At 37.1% G+C, this 16,415-nt stretch overlaps 2 protein-coding genes across 7 annotated transcripts; both read left to right on the forward strand.

Moving 5' to 3' along the window:
• Nucleotides 1–1,019: 1,019 nt before the first annotated feature.
• On the forward strand, nt 1,020–12,774 carry LOC112196478 (serine/threonine-protein phosphatase 4 regulatory subunit 3). Of its 6 annotated transcripts, XM_024336834.2 has the most exons (24): nt 1,025–1,382; nt 3,710–3,790; nt 3,907–4,006; nt 4,107–4,191; nt 4,291–4,340; nt 5,958–6,037; nt 6,207–6,266; nt 6,477–6,576; nt 6,676–6,753; nt 6,902–6,969; nt 7,104–7,172; nt 7,270–7,347; nt 7,425–7,520; nt 7,821–7,891; nt 8,047–8,124; nt 8,235–8,328; nt 8,571–8,669; nt 10,051–10,259; nt 10,345–10,459; nt 10,687–10,818; nt 10,910–11,017; nt 11,092–11,201; nt 11,295–11,402; nt 11,497–12,774. In XM_024336834.2, exons 1-24 carry the CDS (start codon nt 1,338–1,340, stop codon nt 12,017–12,019), a joined length of 2,637 nt encoding a protein of 878 aa, XP_024192602.1. In that variant the 5' UTR covers nt 1,025–1,337; the 3' UTR covers nt 12,020–12,774. The 6 variants fall into 6 exon arrangements, 5 of the variants coding, with proteins under 5 accessions (XP_024192603.1, XP_040373721.1, XP_040373720.1 ...); XM_040517785.1 differs by lacking the exons at nt 1,025–1,382; nt 3,710–3,790; nt 3,907–4,006; nt 5,958–6,037 and having other exon boundaries at nt 4,130–4,191; XM_024336835.2 differs by lacking the exons at nt 10,345–10,459; nt 10,687–10,818; nt 10,910–11,017; ... (1 more) ...; nt 11,295–11,402; nt 11,497–12,774 and adding an exon at nt 9,902–9,954 and having other exon boundaries at nt 1,020–1,382; nt 10,051–10,238.
• An 881-nt stretch (nt 12,775–13,655) lies between these two features.
• LOC112198054 (outer envelope pore protein 16-2, chloroplastic) lies at nt 13,656–15,466 on the forward strand. The gene is made up of 6 exons (XM_024339069.2): nt 13,656–14,011; nt 14,146–14,223; nt 14,416–14,447; nt 14,826–14,859; nt 14,951–15,018; nt 15,142–15,466. The coding sequence occupies exons 1-6, from the start codon at nt 13,807–13,809 to the stop codon at nt 15,283–15,285; spliced, it is 561 nt and encodes a 186-aa protein (XP_024194837.1). The 5' UTR covers nt 13,656–13,806; the 3' UTR covers nt 15,286–15,466.
• Nucleotides 15,467–16,415: the final 949 nt, after the last annotated feature.

Here is a 16,415-nt window from a genome sequence, read left to right on the forward strand (position 1 = left end):
CCAGAAAATTAATGATAATTGTGTGGGTAGTGAAATCTCATTAGCACATCCAATTTTTTTTTTTTTTTTTTTTACACCATCTTTTTAGATTGTTTATGGTATTTCAAAGACTTCTTAGACCCAGAGATTAATCCGCTAGGGGGTTTGGACGGCCAACAGAGCATTGTTGCCCCTCCCTTGACCACGTTTATAATTCAGTAAATAACACTAAACTAACTCAGTGTTTGAACGCAAGACATGTGAGTTCCACATCTTTAATATATTATCATGGGGTGACTCATTGCATCCACTGAACCACCCTAATTTTTAAACACATAATAGCTCATATTGACTCTTCATAGCTCATATATTGACTCTTCAATTCTCGTTCTAGAGGTCAACATAAATTTTTGGGTCTTTGTTCAAAAATCACATTAGTTAATGCTTTGATCATATTAAATTTTTCAACTTGTTGATCGTCACAGGTTGAATTCTGTTGATAACTACAGCTGTGGCTTTATTATAACCACCATTTATCCTTGCTAAAGTCAAGTGAGTCCCAAATTTCAGCTTCAAAGAGTTTGCCGGTTCCCCAAGTTTGCACTCCAAATCCTTTCAAGCCTAGAATCTCCCAGTACAGACGGAGACGGAATTTAAAACAAAAACTGTTTCTATAAAAAGCAAGCTCTAGGTTCTCTCATTTTATGATTGTAACCCCCTCTCTAATCGTAGCGCGCCACCTCACATCTCAACTTAATTATCCCAACCAAACATGATCTAAGACTGAGAGGCGCGATACCGTCACAGCCGGGTTACTAAAATCAACCAATCAGAACCAACCGCGCGGGGACTCTCTCAGTAACAGGCAGGTGACCGACCCCGCTGGCAGAAATTGTACTCACCAACTCTCCCCGCGGGTTAATCGCGAAAAGGAAAGCGCGTGAGTGCGGGGTGGAATGGCAGAGTCGTAATTCGACGCGAAAACGAGGGACATAACGGGCAGAGAGCAATTTTCCAACATGCGTAATTGTATTTCCACTTTTCTTCTCTCTTATCGAAGGTCGGGGCATAGACACTTGCGCGGAGAAGAATAAAAAGCGGAGAGAGAGAGAGAGAGAGAGACTGAGAGACCCAGAGAGAGAGAGAGAGAGAGAGAGAGCTCGAAGGTTCGCACTGCTACGTTAATGGCGGTTAGGGTTTTCTACTGATCCCCGGGAACCCTAATCACCCTTCCTCTTCTCCTTTGGCCCCAACTCAAAACCCTAATTCAACGTTTTTGTTGGTTCGAATCCTCAGCTCCGATTCAGTCTCTCACCCAATTTTGGCTCCAAATTCGAATCGCATACGGAGGAGCTACCATGGGCGCTCCGGAAAAATCACAGGCCAACGCCAATTCGATGCAGGTGAGTTTGCTTTCTGCGAATTAGGAAGCTTAGCAATTTGACCTAGAATCGCACTCAATTAGGTGTTTTTGTTATTAGCGAGTTTTTGAGCTCGAGCTTGGTTCGTTTCAGTTTTCAATTGTAGATTTTTTTTTTTCTATTCTTTCTGCGTAACTTTGTGCACTGGACTAGTGGTCTGTTTCAAATTGGGGGCAGAGCTGGCAAAACTTTATTTGGGGCGTGTTAGCGTTTTGAGTTCAAATCCATTAGGCCTTTTGTGTGAAAAGTTGCTTCGTTCCTAATGTGCTGTGGAATCTTTGCTGTGCTCTGCAAAGTGTTTTTGAAGTGGTGTACAAATCTTATTAGTTGGTTGGAGCTCTAAGAGTGTTGCAGTGAAGTGTCTGGCGCATTTCCATTGGAGAGTTTGAAACAATATATATAATTTTTTTTAACGCACTTTGGTTTACTTTAAAAGCTCTTTTAATGTTGTTCATTGAAAAGGTGACCGGAAGTCTTTAAATGTCGTATCTGTAATGAGGTAGGAGTTTCATAAGTAGATGTAGCTACTTGACTTTTTGAGGGATGATGTGCGGTTAAACTATTGTCAAAGGTACTGCTAAGGGGTCAAGAGTGTGTTGCAAAGGTTTGCTCATGTAATTAGAAATAGTAAAATCTCGAGGGGTCTCAGTGGTTTATATTCCTTTATAAGTTGAAGGAGAACAATATTCGACCAGTTTTCACAGGGGACGATTTCAGCGGTAGTCATTTGTGGGATTGCCTGAGCACAAATCTTTTGGTGTGCACAGCTTGTCTGAGCTGCATATAAATCTTGGTGTTATTGGACACTGAAAGGTGTCCTTCAGTGGTAGCCATTTGTGGGAGTTCCCGAGCTCTATGTTTGACATCCTTCATTAATGAGCATTTTGAGCTCCATGCCAATATCCATACCTATGCTCCGGCCTAGTTTTGGTTTGGTTAACCTGTGGAAGGTGGCTTGCAGTTTAGTTTTATGGTATTTTTTGGTTATTGGTGGTGTCTTTATCCTGCAACCATAAGATTTGGAAGAATGCTGTTTTATAGTTGTCGTTTTGTTCGTGTGGAGTTATTAGTCTTCTATAGCAAATTACTTCATTAGGCGACAAGTTGCTGACGAGCGATTGTACAAATTTTCTATGTATTTCACTGTGCTAGAAAACTAGCTTTTGGACGGTTATAATTTCTTGTAATGACGACCTATTGTTGGAGGCTAATGTGAAAATCCTAATAACCATTTGTGCTAGTGTGATGTCCTGTGCACTGCTGAAATATAACGCTACTAATTGTATTTATCATGTTTATTAGATGGAAAGTAATAGAATTAATTTGAAGTTGTCTTATGGTAATTTTTCCATCATTTCTTCTAAATTTAATTTTTATTTTGTCCAGGCCTTTATATTTCTATATGGATTGTGAGCTTTTAAAATTTTGACTACTAATATCATCTAATGGTTTTGGTAAATACCTCATTTATGGTATTATAAAGATTCCATGATTGTGGAATTAATGAATTTATTGAGGCACGAACATGTTATGGACATTCCGGCTTGGAAAACCTCAGAATAATTATGACATGATAATGCAAACTCCTGTACAGATCAAATTTTTTTTTTAATTTTTATGGTTTTACATTTAGTTCCATATGTGATGCATAAATAATTAGTTGTGGTTTGTTCTCCTAAAATTACGTGGCAAACAATGTCCTTTAGCATACCTTACACAACAGTATATCTGACTTGATTCAAATCTAAATTTCAAAATACAAAAAGGGTTCTCCCAGAAGAAGAAGGAATTCCTCTGGATAGATGCTTCCAAATTTTCATTGTTGATGTCATCATTTCAGTCATTTTTGACGAAGAAAAAATTTTAGGCATTGTTCATTGCCAGTGTCATGTTCATGCCCATGACAGTCAGCTTTGTAAATGTGTTTGATTGAACATATGGACACATGGATGCAGTTTATACTACCTGTTATGTACCCTCCTGAATTGTAGTACTCCTTATCACATCCACTTTGTCTCAACTGGATGGCTATTATGAGGAACTCTGCGTTTGACACACATATGCGTTTGTTTCATAGCATATATATTTTACGCACATCCTATTGGTATAACATTTCACTGCATTTGCTGTCTTTTGTCCCCTCTTCAACTGTAATTTTGATTGTGAAAGCGTTCTTCCTTTTTAAGGTAGTGTCAAAGAGCTAATGTGTATAACTCAAGCTAATCAAATAATGTTGTTTAAGGTGTTTTTTGTTTAAATTTAATGTAGTGTGTCATGTTTGTCTAATTCTTTTGTTTTGCAATTCTCAGCGTGTTAAGGTCTACCGTCTGAATGAAGATGGAAAATGGGATGATCAGGGAACTGGGCATGTCACTATTGACTATATGGAGGTTTGTTAATCTGATTGATTTTGATCTGTGTTAATCTATAGAGATGATGAATTTATGAAAATGATTGAATGAAACTGCTTTACATTTTGATTAAATTCAAAATTGTTGTAACACAGAGGTCTGAAGAACTGGGTTTGTTTGTTATTGATGAAGACGATAATGAGACATTACTTCTTCATCGTATCAGCTCAGATGATATTTACAGAAAGCAAGAAGGTATTTTTGGTTATAATTTTTTTTTTTTTCCTATTATAAGGTTTCCTCAAGTGGTCAGGATAGATGCTGAATTCTTCAATTTGGACTATCTTATTTGCAGATACAATTATCTCATGGAGGGATCCTGAGTATTCTACGGAATTAGCACTCAGCTTCCAGGAATCGACTGGCTGCTCTTACATATGGTAACATCTGAATTATTTTTCCCTTGTTCTTCCTTATAATAAACCAGGTACTGAGTCTTGCATCTTCTGAAACCTCTAATTATTTGCTTTTCCATTCAGGGACAACATATGCAGTGTGCAAAGGAGTCTACATTTTAATTCTCTCAATAGTAAGTATCAGCTAGATTGTGTCACACTTCTGATCTTCCACTGGATGTATTTTTCTAATAAATTTTGCTCAAACATGTATTGCCCTTGTTGCTGTTGTTTGCATTTGAAAAACCTAACCTCAGCTAGGTCTTTAAGCAGTTTCGGGCATTGACATTAGGTGTCGGGTAGCTTTGTTAATTAACTATATAAAACTTCTCTAAGCAATTTAGATTCTTGTAATCTGCTTTGGAGCACATTACTCTTCCCCTATTGGATGTGAATAATGTCTTTAGCTGTTTCTTGTCTGGCATTGACAGTGGGTATCGGGCAGCTTTGTTCATTGGCTATATAAAAACTTCTCCAAGCAATTCATATTCTCTTATTCTGCTTTGGAGCACATTCCCAGCCCCTTTTGGATGTGAATCGTGTATTTAAAAGAATACCTCGTATTTCATATTTGTAATGTGAGGATATGTACTTAGATCAGTGAGTGTCACTAGTGGAATACAGGAATTACAGGGATTGAAGTTCCTGGTCATTACTGCGTCTGGCAAGATTTTTTTCGCAACTTCTAGAAGAGTTCCACAATTTCTTTTTGACAAATTCTAGTAGCAGATGAGAAGCTTGTCACAATTTATTATCCATGAAAGTTTGGAGCAAAAAGTTATACACCAGATTCATTTACTCTTTTTTTGGTTAGAATAGATTGGTCACATTTTGGCTGCCTGCGGAAGGAATATAGTCTATGGAAGTTTTCTGAAGCTTAAAACTTTTAGTGATTGTGTAAAGCTTTATCAGTATTAATTGCATAATGTTGTCAGATGCAAGCTAAATACTGGTTAGTTGTTAAAGTGTGATGCAAAATCACTTCAAAAGAGATGCATCTATCTAGATGTTTATCCTCTTATGATTTATGAATATAATCTTGCTAATCATGAATTTATAATCATCAATTTTGGTTCGAATCAATATTACCCGCCTTACGCGTGCGTCAATTTGTTGTTGTTGTTGTTTTTTTTTTTTTTGGCGAAAATTGATTCTTTTAACTGAATGTTTTCCTCACCTACTTTTAAGGTGGGTTATCTTTCAGCTTTCTCTAACATGGAGGAGTTGTGGATACTGGTTTGGGATACTTAAAATAGTATAATAAATGTTATACCCATGACATTTGTATTTTCATTGTTGGAACATTTAATCAACGAAGAGCAAAATTTGGGATTTTGCAAAAATTTAACCCTAAGCCTGATTGGCTTAATTAATACTAATACTATTGTGTTTGGCCAGGAAGGGACTACTATTTGCTAGCCTGGCCATAATTGATAGTAAAAGTTTTAACGCTACCGACGTTCGTGGCTTTTGGAATGAATGATTGTATCTATTAAGCAGTGCTTTTAAATTATTTGAATAGGCTTTCATGTATAAGATGCTGTTATTGGTTACGGGAAGGATAAATGCTGCAGCATTTTTCGAGTGTGCACTGCTTGATTTTATTTGACCTCTTTTCCATTGTCTACCACTTGCTGTGCTGTCATCTATTCTGACTAAAATTGAATGTGGATTTTTTTCATGATGGCACCTTTTAATGCCACGCAAGAATTGATTTGGAGATTATTTTTTAACTTTATTGGTATTTATAGATGAGACATTTCACAATGCAAACAGTGAGTTGAGGGAACTGCCTGCAGTTGAGCTATCTACACTTCCTTTAATCCTTAAGGTGTTATTCAGTTCTTTTGTATAGTAAATTATTGTTTTCTATCTTTGCTGTTTTTATATTTTTGATTAATTTTCTATAGCTCACTAGATGATGTTCATTTACCCTAAAAACTTTCTTACGTTTCATCATACATGGGAAAGATGACAATGCATTTGGTTTTGTCTTGCAGACTGTGGCTGAGAGTGGCATTGCTGATCAGATGCGACTGACAGAACTGATATTAAGTGATGTAAGCTTCAAATGACTTTGTAGGTTTCTCATTTCATTAAGAAAGCAATTGTTAAAGTAGGTCTACTGTACTCATCTTTATTCATATAATTTGTGTGTCTTTGTAACTTTCCACTACAGCTTGTTGGTCATGTTATAATTAGAATGTTGCTTTTTAGTTTTTACCGTGTTTTTTTTTCGTAATGGTTTTATTTTATTTTATTTGCACCAGCAAGATTTTTTCCGTAAGCTTATGGGCCTATTTAGAATCTGTGAAGACTTGGACAATGTTGATGGTCTTCACATGCTATACAAAATAGTAAGGGGGATCAGTAAGTATTCTTTTTACTCAATTTTATCCACAGAATATTGCGCTTAATAGAAGAATTTCTTATGTTATTTTTTACTAATGATGTGTTTTCTACCTGCAGTTCTGCTGAATAGTCCTCAGATCTTTGAGAAAATATTTGGTGATGATTTAATCATGGACATAATTGGTTCCCTTGAGTGTGAGTTTCATTATTGGTTTATGTTCTCTTATCACAAGCTTCCCTTTTGAAAATTAGTGGTAGTGTGGTTGGTTGATTGGTTCTTAGTTCATTAGGTTTCACTTCTATTTGAATGATGATGCTGAATTACTTGAAATTTGGGTTGCAGATGATCCTGAAGTACCTCAAGTCCAACATTACCGTAACTTTCTAAAAGAGCATGTTGTTTTCAAAGAGGTAAAAATTTGCTTCCGTCATGTCATTGGGATTTGATGGCAAGGGCAGGGGTGGTTGGAGGCATTTTGACATACATGACAGTTGGTTTTCCTTTTCCCTATATGTAATGCTATTTGTTTACCCACTTTGTGTAGGCCATACCGATTAAAGATTCCTTGGTTCTGTCAAAGATACACCAGACATACAAAGTTGGTTATTTTAAGGTTTGGATGTTTTGTGTATCCTGTCTATCTCTGTTTTTTTTTTTTTTTTTTTTTTTTGGCTTTGGTGGAAATATTTACTCTGCACTACTTCTTCTAGGATGTTGTCTTGGCTAGAGTGTTGGATGAGGGCACAGTTGCAAATCTCAATTCAATAATTCATGGAAATAATGCTATCGTAAGAATTTACTACTCATCCTTTAAACATATCGAGCTCTATGTGATGTTATGCCTAATTTTCTTGTTCTGTTATAGGTTGTTTCTCTGCTAAAGGACGACAGTACCTTTATTCAGGAATTGTTTGCTAGGTTAAGGTCACCATCCACCTCCGCAGAATCAAAGAAGAATTTGGTAATCCTTTATTCTGTTAGTACTCTTTCATTTGGTTCCATGAAACTTTCAATATGTTCATAGAATGAAATCAAATTATAGTTAATTGTCTTGTCAATAAACTATTTGTTTAGTTACTGTTTTGATATCATTATAATTTACTGAATTTAGTAGGCAGGATTTTGATGTGGTCAACGTAATTGTGGTGATGATAGTGACATTTGAGTTTAGTAGCTTTGGAGTCTGTGGCTGTAGTTCTCTGGTTAGTTTCTTATCTGTACCTGACCAAGTCTCGTGTTTTTCTTCTCTTTCACAATGCAGGTATATTTCTTGCATGAGTTTTGTAGTCTAAGCAAGAGCCTGCAGATGGTTCAGCAGCTTCGGCTATTTAGGTTCGCAGTTCTGAAATCTTATTTATTGACCTGTCATTATCTTTCATAGCCCTGCCTTTTTTTTGGCTGTTAATCTTTTCGATGTTTAGCAAAATATAAAGATTTGCTCGAGGAATGTTTTTGTTTCTAACAGTTGAAGCACAAATTTTTTGTAGGGATCTTATGAATGAAGGAATCTTTGACATTGTGAGTGATGCTTTGCAGAGTCAAGACAAAAAGCTTGTATTAACTGGGTAAATCATGATATTAAGTATTTGTCTTCTTCATAAGTCTGCCTCTTCTTGCTCTCTGTTCATTTATCCTCATATGCCTTCCTCACAACAAGTGATTATGATGGATGCAGGACAGATATTCTCAATCTTTTCATGAACCAGGACCCAAACCTTCTGCGTACCTATGTTGTTCGCCAGGAAGGAATTCCACTTTTAGGTCTCTTGGTATGTACCTGTTAATTAATGAATTGTCATATGCAATGTTGTGCATTAAAACTACAAACATGTGTGTATCACTCCTTACCACACCTAGCAAATGATTTAAAGGTGGATTTTAAATAGATGGGATGTTTTATGGCATGAGAAGTCATATTAAGATCAATGATACATTGTATATATGTATTATTTTTTTTAGTAAGCATGTTTCTGTTCCCCTGTCAATTTAATATTTAATTTTCTACTTGCAGGTTAAAGGAATGATTACAGATTTTGGAGACAACATGCACTGCCAGTTCCTTGAAATTCTTCGTAGTCTACTAGATTCATACACATTGTCAGGAGCACAGGTAAAGTTTTATGGTACTTTTGTGTTTGAATGTTTAACTATATACATAAGTAGGGCAAGAAATATGTAGTTACAGTTCTGCTTATTCTTGTGTGTGTGCATGAATTGTTCATGGTCAGTTGGGTCATCACTGAACTGCACTATATGGCAATCACTCTTTAGGTGACCTCATCTGCAGTCAACTTGCAATCTAATGCTGTGGATTCATCATTCTTCTCCTCTTTTGTTCTTATTTATATGAACATTCTTTAGTCCAATGCCAAACTGCTCCCTTGTGATTAAGATTCATCCTACCGTCATTGACTTCTAGGTTCATGTGGGTTGGAGCTTGACATACATTGTATGTGCATGTGTATATTTATCTCTTTTCCAGACATTTTTTTAATTCTCGTTGTCGACATTTTGCAATGATAGTTGTCTGTTTTACCATTTGATGGATTCTTACCTCCCAAGTAAGATTGCCATCAGAGACATTATGAGTGATATTAGAAGTATAATGAGAGTGATAAAGTAATCTGGGGTTCACATCCAAAACCAATTGGCAATGGATGGAGTAGCCCAAACCCTTATAAACTCATAGGCAAGGTCCCATTTTTCCCATGTGGGATGTATATATTCTCAACACGCCCCCGCACGTGTGGCGAATTTTCAAGCCATACACGTGGACAACTTTTGGGTGACGTGGAGCCCGTGTGGCCGTTAGGCATGCACACGTGGGTAACCCGCTCTGATACTATGATAAAGTAATCTAGGGTTCACATCCAAAACCAATTGGCATTGGATGGAGTAGCCCAAACCTTTCTGACTTAGGTTTTGAGTCATTTTAGAGGCTTTCTGCCTTGGTTTTGAGTCATTTTAGGGGAAATAACCTTTTTCTAGTTTCTAGTTATTGCATTGATCAAATAATTTTTTTTGTTGTGAACCTTAACTTCTGGATAGCTGTACCCATCGTTTTTTCTTTTTGGGTAATGATTTTGCTTCACTTTTCAGTAGAGGAGTGCTTTAATTGTTTATTTCATTAATCAAATTCACCACATTCAAATCTATGTTGGTTGTTACTTTTCCCGACTCAATTGGTTTTGGGTCTATTTTGGTTATTTTACTTTGATGACTTCAGTGGCAGAATTGTAGAAGCTTTATATGTTTGCTTATGTAGGGGAACTTTCTTTTTAGAGTCTACAATACATCCCAAGTTTATTTTGCAGGTGTAACATTGTGAATGTTGATTTGTAGTTTATTATATTTCTGCTGAATTGTTGGAAAAATCTTGTCAGTAAAACTTGCATGTAAGGAATAATTTCTTTTCGATGCTTCTTATTTTTGCCTATACCTGGATCACTTTGTTATTGAGTTTGTCTATCTTGGCTTACTTTTGTACACAGAGGGATACAATCATCGAGATTTTCTATGAGAAGCATCTGGGTCAATTGATTGATGTTATAACAGCGTCATGTCCTTCTGAAGGGAATGCTCAGTCGTCTTCATGCTATGGTGAAAGAGTTGAACCTCCGACTGTCGCGAAGCCTGAAGTACTGTCAAACATATGCGAATTGCTTTGCTTTTGTGTTCTACACCATCCCTACAGAATAAAGTAATATTTTGGACTCTCTGCAAACTTCAGAATTGATGTCCACTGCTGACTTATAACGTGGAATGTTTGGCTTTTGTCATTGCAGGTGTAACTTTCTTCTAAATAATGTTATAGATAAAGTTTTGCTGCTTACACAAAGAAGGGAAAAATATCTAGTTGTTGCTGCAGTTAGATTTGTTCGTACCATACTTTCCCGTCATGTGAGTTTAATTTTGTTTTAGCATTGTTGTACTCTCTCTCTCTCTCTCTCTCTCTCTCTCTCTCTCTCTCTACTGCCTTGGATACTCATTATCTTTTCTCTTGCTCGAGTTATTGATCAACATTTACAATAATAATGTTCTGAACTGTAGGATGAACATCTGATAAAATCTTTTCTCTTGCTCGAGTTATTGATCAACATTTACAATAATAATGTTCTGAACTGTAGGATGAACATCTGATAAATCATATTGTGAGGAACAACCTTCTCAAACCAATTATCGATGCATTTGTTGGTAATGGCAATCGATATAACCTGCTAAACTCAGCTGTTTTGGAACTTTTTGAGTACATCCGGAAGGTGCCAATTTTGTTCAGACCTTAGTATTTTGGAATTTAAAAGTGTATTCCGTTGTGTTGGTTCATATAAATGTATTTTTCTTTTTCTGCAGGAAAATCTGAAATCTTTGGTTAAATACTTGGTTGATTCATTCTGGATTCAGTTGGTCAAATTTGAGTATTTGTCGTCCGTTCACTCTCTAAAAGTTAAACATGAGCAGGTACTATGCTCCTTCTGGATTTTCTCCAACATATATTGTAACTTGTAAGATGTCATATCTGACTATTTTTGCAGTTCCTAGAAAGTTTTGGAACGAAAGGAACCGTTAATGTGTCGGACAATAGAAAACGAGGTGATGAGCGTGCTTTGGAGAAAGAAGAAGAAGACTATTTTAATGAGGACAGGTATGTCTTTTGTGTTGAACTTCTGTATGAGTATTGACACTGGTTTTTGCTACTAAAATTTCACTAACAGAGCTAAATGTGGAGCTTTTCTAGTGATGAAGAAGACACAGCATCTGCATCCATGTCAAATACCCAAAAAGTACAGACACAACCTCAAGCTGTTTTATCCAATGGAGTTGCTGCAAGCCAACCATCATCCAGGTATTGCCTGCTCTAGTGTAGAGGATGGAAGGATTGCATTTTCAGAATACTTTTTCTATACGGCCACATGTTCACGTTGATTTTTGTGTCCAAGGTCTGTTGGGCTGGTAGACTATGATGACGATGAGGATGACGAAGACTACAAGCCACCGCCCAAGAAGCAGCCTGATACTTCTGAGGAAGATGAAGGAACAATGGAGTCCCTTAAGTTGAAGAGGAAATTGGCTTCTAAGGATAGGGAGCCTGAACTAACAAAGAGGCAACGGTTGGGTAAAAACCCAAAGCCAAAAGAAAGTGTTTTTGCTGCTTTTTGTACAACTCTAAACCCGTCGGTGCTACCAAATAAGAAAGCTGCAATCAGTATGCATTCTAGTCGAACAGCTGATGGGGTTAAGAACTCAGATGATGTTTCTCAAGAGAATGATAGTGCTGCTTCTAGAAGCTGTTCCAATAACAACAGTTCAGATGAGGAGGATCGCAAGGAGAATGAGCCTGCTAGTTCTAGAGGCTCCTCTGATTGCTTGCATGGCACTTTGGAGAATAGACAGTTGGGCGCAGAGGACTGCCCGTTGATACCACCGAAATCCTCACCGGAAATGGCTGTAAATGGGTCGTAAGTTATTTTTCAGAACTATAATAGCCGTTGGGGTTATTTGTTTGTTCTCTTTATTCAACTTGCGAATGTGCTTGGCTCTAGAAAGTGGTCCCAGGCAAACATACTTTGGAAGAGGAGTGAACTGACAGAAGAGGATGAATTTGGTCTATGGCTTCCATCGCGATGGTAGGAGCAAATACTGTATAGTGCCATCGCAGGGGCAGAAAGATGAAAAGAAAATCATACTCACAATGTGGGCCATATCTACTCTTCACTTGGCCTTTTGAGGCTTGCAGTATTTGCTTATGTAAAACATATCATCAGCATTGACTTTCTATATCCAATTTTCTCTTTGCTTTTCTTCACAAGTTGCTTGCTTGATTTTGCTCATTTTTGGCTTTGTGATAGAAAGGGCACAAATATGTGCACCATGTAGTGCTCGCCCCTTTGACAAGTTCTGTTTTTGGTGGTTGTGGTTAATATAGAGATGGCAGGGGAGGGGGTTAGCGAGTGGTTAGAGGCCAATTTTCCGAAATGTAGGAGTGAAGTTCATTTTGTAGATTAATGTACATTAGTTATTTGACCATATAATTATGGGAAAAAGCCTTTTGGAAGGATGTATCCCTTAAGTGTATTGAAGCCCAAAACAGGTGCAGTAATTGTAACTTGTATTTGATTTCTTTCACTTGGGTACTCTTTGGAATTGAAATTTTGTGTCGCCTGCCGTGTTTGGTTTTTGAATGAGCATGAGAAGTACAGAATGGAATCAATTGATAACCAATGTTACTATCCATGATTCAGGTTACATTGCACGGTTCGTCCGATCTTTAGTATATAGGATAATCTTTGAAGGTGGGAGTAATGTTGAGAAGTCCCTTTCATAGAATTATATTTGAAGTGCCAGTCACATACGAAGCTTGAAATCTCTTAAATCCTGGTTTTGATGGAATAGTTGCATTGCACCCTGTTGGTTCTATACTTTGCAGTTGCAAAAGGCTCCTTCCTGGTTTGAAGAGGTCACCTTAAGGCTTAAACCACAACATACTAATTTAGGATCATTTCTCTAACCAAAAAGTAGTTTTTCCCAAAGACACATTGTATATATTTTGTAATTCTTTTATATTTGTAATATATTAATTTTATTTGTTCAAAAGCGCTTATGTCCCTCCCAGACAATTCCAAACACGTCCCTTCCTTGATCGGGAATCGGGATGATCTCTCATGCAACTTAAAAAAAAAAAATTGGAGATTTTTCTTTTCATGAACAATAATACGGAATAGCCAATCGTGTATTTTTTGTTCATTGATGCATGTTAAAATATAAAGATTGTGAAAATTTCAGATACATTTGTAGATGTTTTCTAAATGTTATTGTAATCTTAATTTATATTTCTCTACAATTTCATTAATCGTGCAGCCACTCTCTTTTAAAAATAAAATAATAATAATAATAATAATAATAATAATAATGTTCGAAATGAAATTTAGTTTGTGGATACGGAGCGGTTCGATTGGTTTGAAACCCGAGAAGACAGACCAGACAGGTGGCAGTAGAAGCAGTTCTGAAGAGTCGCCACGAAGGGCGCAGCGCGGTTAGCAGGAAAAAGGACACGTAGAGGTAGTAGGTAAGGGTGGCATGCATACGTGTCCACGCTGACTTGCTCCAAGGCTCACACTCACTCACCCTCTTCTTCATCTTTCATAAACTAGCTAGCTCTCTTCCTTTCTATCTCATATATCTGTTACGTGAACGTTGTTCATCTCATCAGAGAGGATTAGGAAAGTACTGAAACAAAGTAAGGATCGAAGATGTTGGGTAGCGGGGGCAGTGTTAACACTCATATCGAGGCTTCATCAAAGCCCTCGTCGTTCGAGTTCCCTGGATTCGACAAGGGTGGCATGTTCGACCTCGGCCACCCTCTCCTCAACCGCATCGCCGAGAGCTTTGTCAAAGCCGCTGGGATCGGAGCTATTCAGGCTGTCTCACGTGAGGCTTATTTCACTGCCACTGAAGGTATATATCCTAGCCTCTTCTTCTTCTCCTCCTCCGGATTAACTTTGTCTCTTCCTGCTTCCCTTTTCATCATTCTTGTCATTCTGCATTACCACCTTGATCGTTGAAGCATGTGTTGAATATTTGTTATTTAGCTTCAGGACTTGATTCAACTAGTGGAATTCCGCCGGAAATTTCAGGCCACAAAAAGAATCGCTTCCCAAACCTCAGAGGTACCTTTCTCTCTTCTGTCATGCTTCTTTATTTTATCTTCAACTCCAAGTCTTGATTCGAACTAGTGCTTGGTTTTAATCCAAGTCATTTTCTAATGGATGAATAATTAAGAGTGGCCAGACATCAATTATGTGGTGGTTATATTTGATATTTAGGGTGCCTTTCTAAGTGGTTGTTTATGTTCTTTGCAGGGGATAACAACAGAAAATCTCTTGAAGCTATGGTGAGTTCGAAACCAAACAATCAAACACGGACTCATTGTGAATCAAAATGCACATGAGAACTCATGGGATTCACAAATCATAGTGTGGATCAAACTGTGTTCAGTTATAAGACAATTAAGTATGGAGTTAATTGATTATTAATCTGATATGTATTTCACCATTTTTTCAGCTAAGCTCTGCCACATTGGTATTGTGTCACCCAAGTTTTGCCGCCTTTATATTCTTACTCTTTGTTGTATTATTCTGCTCTGGCCTTGCAACCGATTGATCTAGTTTCCTAGCTTGTGCCAGTGGTGATTTGGTTTACTATTCTGAACTCTGAGTTAGATTAATTGGATTGGTAGTCACTGATTAGGGATCACAACGTTTACTTTCAGGTGAAGCACACAGGAAAGGAATCTTTACAATGGGGTGAGTGCATTGTTTTTTAACATGAATGGTATTTCGAGCATGAAATTCACATATATGAATTTTGGGAGCTAATACCTTATTTACATTACAGGGCTAGCTGCAGGGGTGTACTCAGGCCTTACTTATGGACTGAAGGAGGCTCGTGGAGCCCATGACTGGGTAATACTTCATTATTCTTTTTTCTTTTTGGGTTGAAGCTTGCAGCGGGCAGACTAGAGATTCTGATGCAGTGATACCTACCTATGGTACTTTAAACAACTGTCATTGCTTGATTCCATGCAGAAAAACAGTGCAGTTGCAGGAGCAATTACCGGTGTGGCTCTGGCACTCACATCCGACAGTTCCTCACATGAGCAGATTGTGCAATGTGCTATCACTGGAGCTGCCATTTCCACGGCTGCAAATCTTCTCTCTGGAATATTTTAGGCTGCTATATAATTGCTGATGATCGGGTCATATAGTCCCAAAGTTAGCTGCTTCCTATATAATTAAGCTATAGAGATGTAGACTTTTCCATCTCTTGTTCAAGAACTCTCAACTTTTTAGGGTTTTTGCTTTTGGAATATTGGTTATGAACTCGTGATCACAGAAGGTCTTTCCCTTGCTTTGCACCTTTTTCCTTGATTGTTATTTGAACAGAGCGTTGATATTCGAGGGCAAGGTTGGTTTAACTTTAAAGCATGTTGATATTTCAAGGCAATTGAAGTTTATTCAGGGTCTTGTACTCAACAAATATCTATGTAAACCCAACAAATACATATGTAAACCCAGTAAATTTTTTACATCCAGTAAAATTATAAAATCTCAAACGACATCTACCAACTTGGCGCATTCCCAAGGTTTTCACGAATGCAAAATAATCTGTAGATTAAGACCTCCAAACATAGGCTTAACAAGTCATTACCTAAAGATGTAGAGGTCAGGTTTAGAAATTTATAAATATAGAATAATTAATATTGGTGTAGATATAGAATAATGTTGGTAAAAAGGTCAGAAGCAAATTTGAGTGACAAACGTTTATTTTCGGCATTATTGGGAAAATGGGAAAAGCAGGGTGAGCAAACGGAGAGTATCATTGCTACTCGATGCATATTTGGATGCACAGATTATATAAAAAACAAGGCTTTAATTTCTGCATCAATCTTGCTGTTGCTGTTCTGTATCTCGTCTACTGCCCAGATCTTTCTATCAACCTGTTGTGTATATCTTCAACTGTCAAGTTATGGCACAAACTCTCCACAGTACTCCATTGGAGAATTAGTATATCTTCCTCTTCATGTTTTGATGTTGCCTCCGTCACAATCGAATGGACAAAATAAAGCCTGGAAATTGTTGGAAATTTTCTTCAATAAAAAATATAATTATTCAAAAATCAAAGGAAAGCGCTTGGGATTCCAAAGCTAGTATACCACATTTGAATCCTTTTGACATGACATTTGCCATCTAATTAATGAGTCTCAAATGACATGACCTTCACCATGTAATCATCAATATTTCTCTAATAACTATTAAGTTTGAATATAAAAATAAAATTAAAAAATAATTGTTTAAAGAAT

The sequence above is a fragment of the Rosa chinensis genome, chromosome 4, assembly GCF_002994745.2.
Source record: "Rosa chinensis cultivar Old Blush chromosome 4, RchiOBHm-V2, whole genome shotgun sequence".
In the NCBI taxonomy this organism is placed as follows: domain Eukaryota; kingdom Viridiplantae; phylum Streptophyta; class Magnoliopsida; order Rosales; family Rosaceae; genus Rosa; species Rosa chinensis.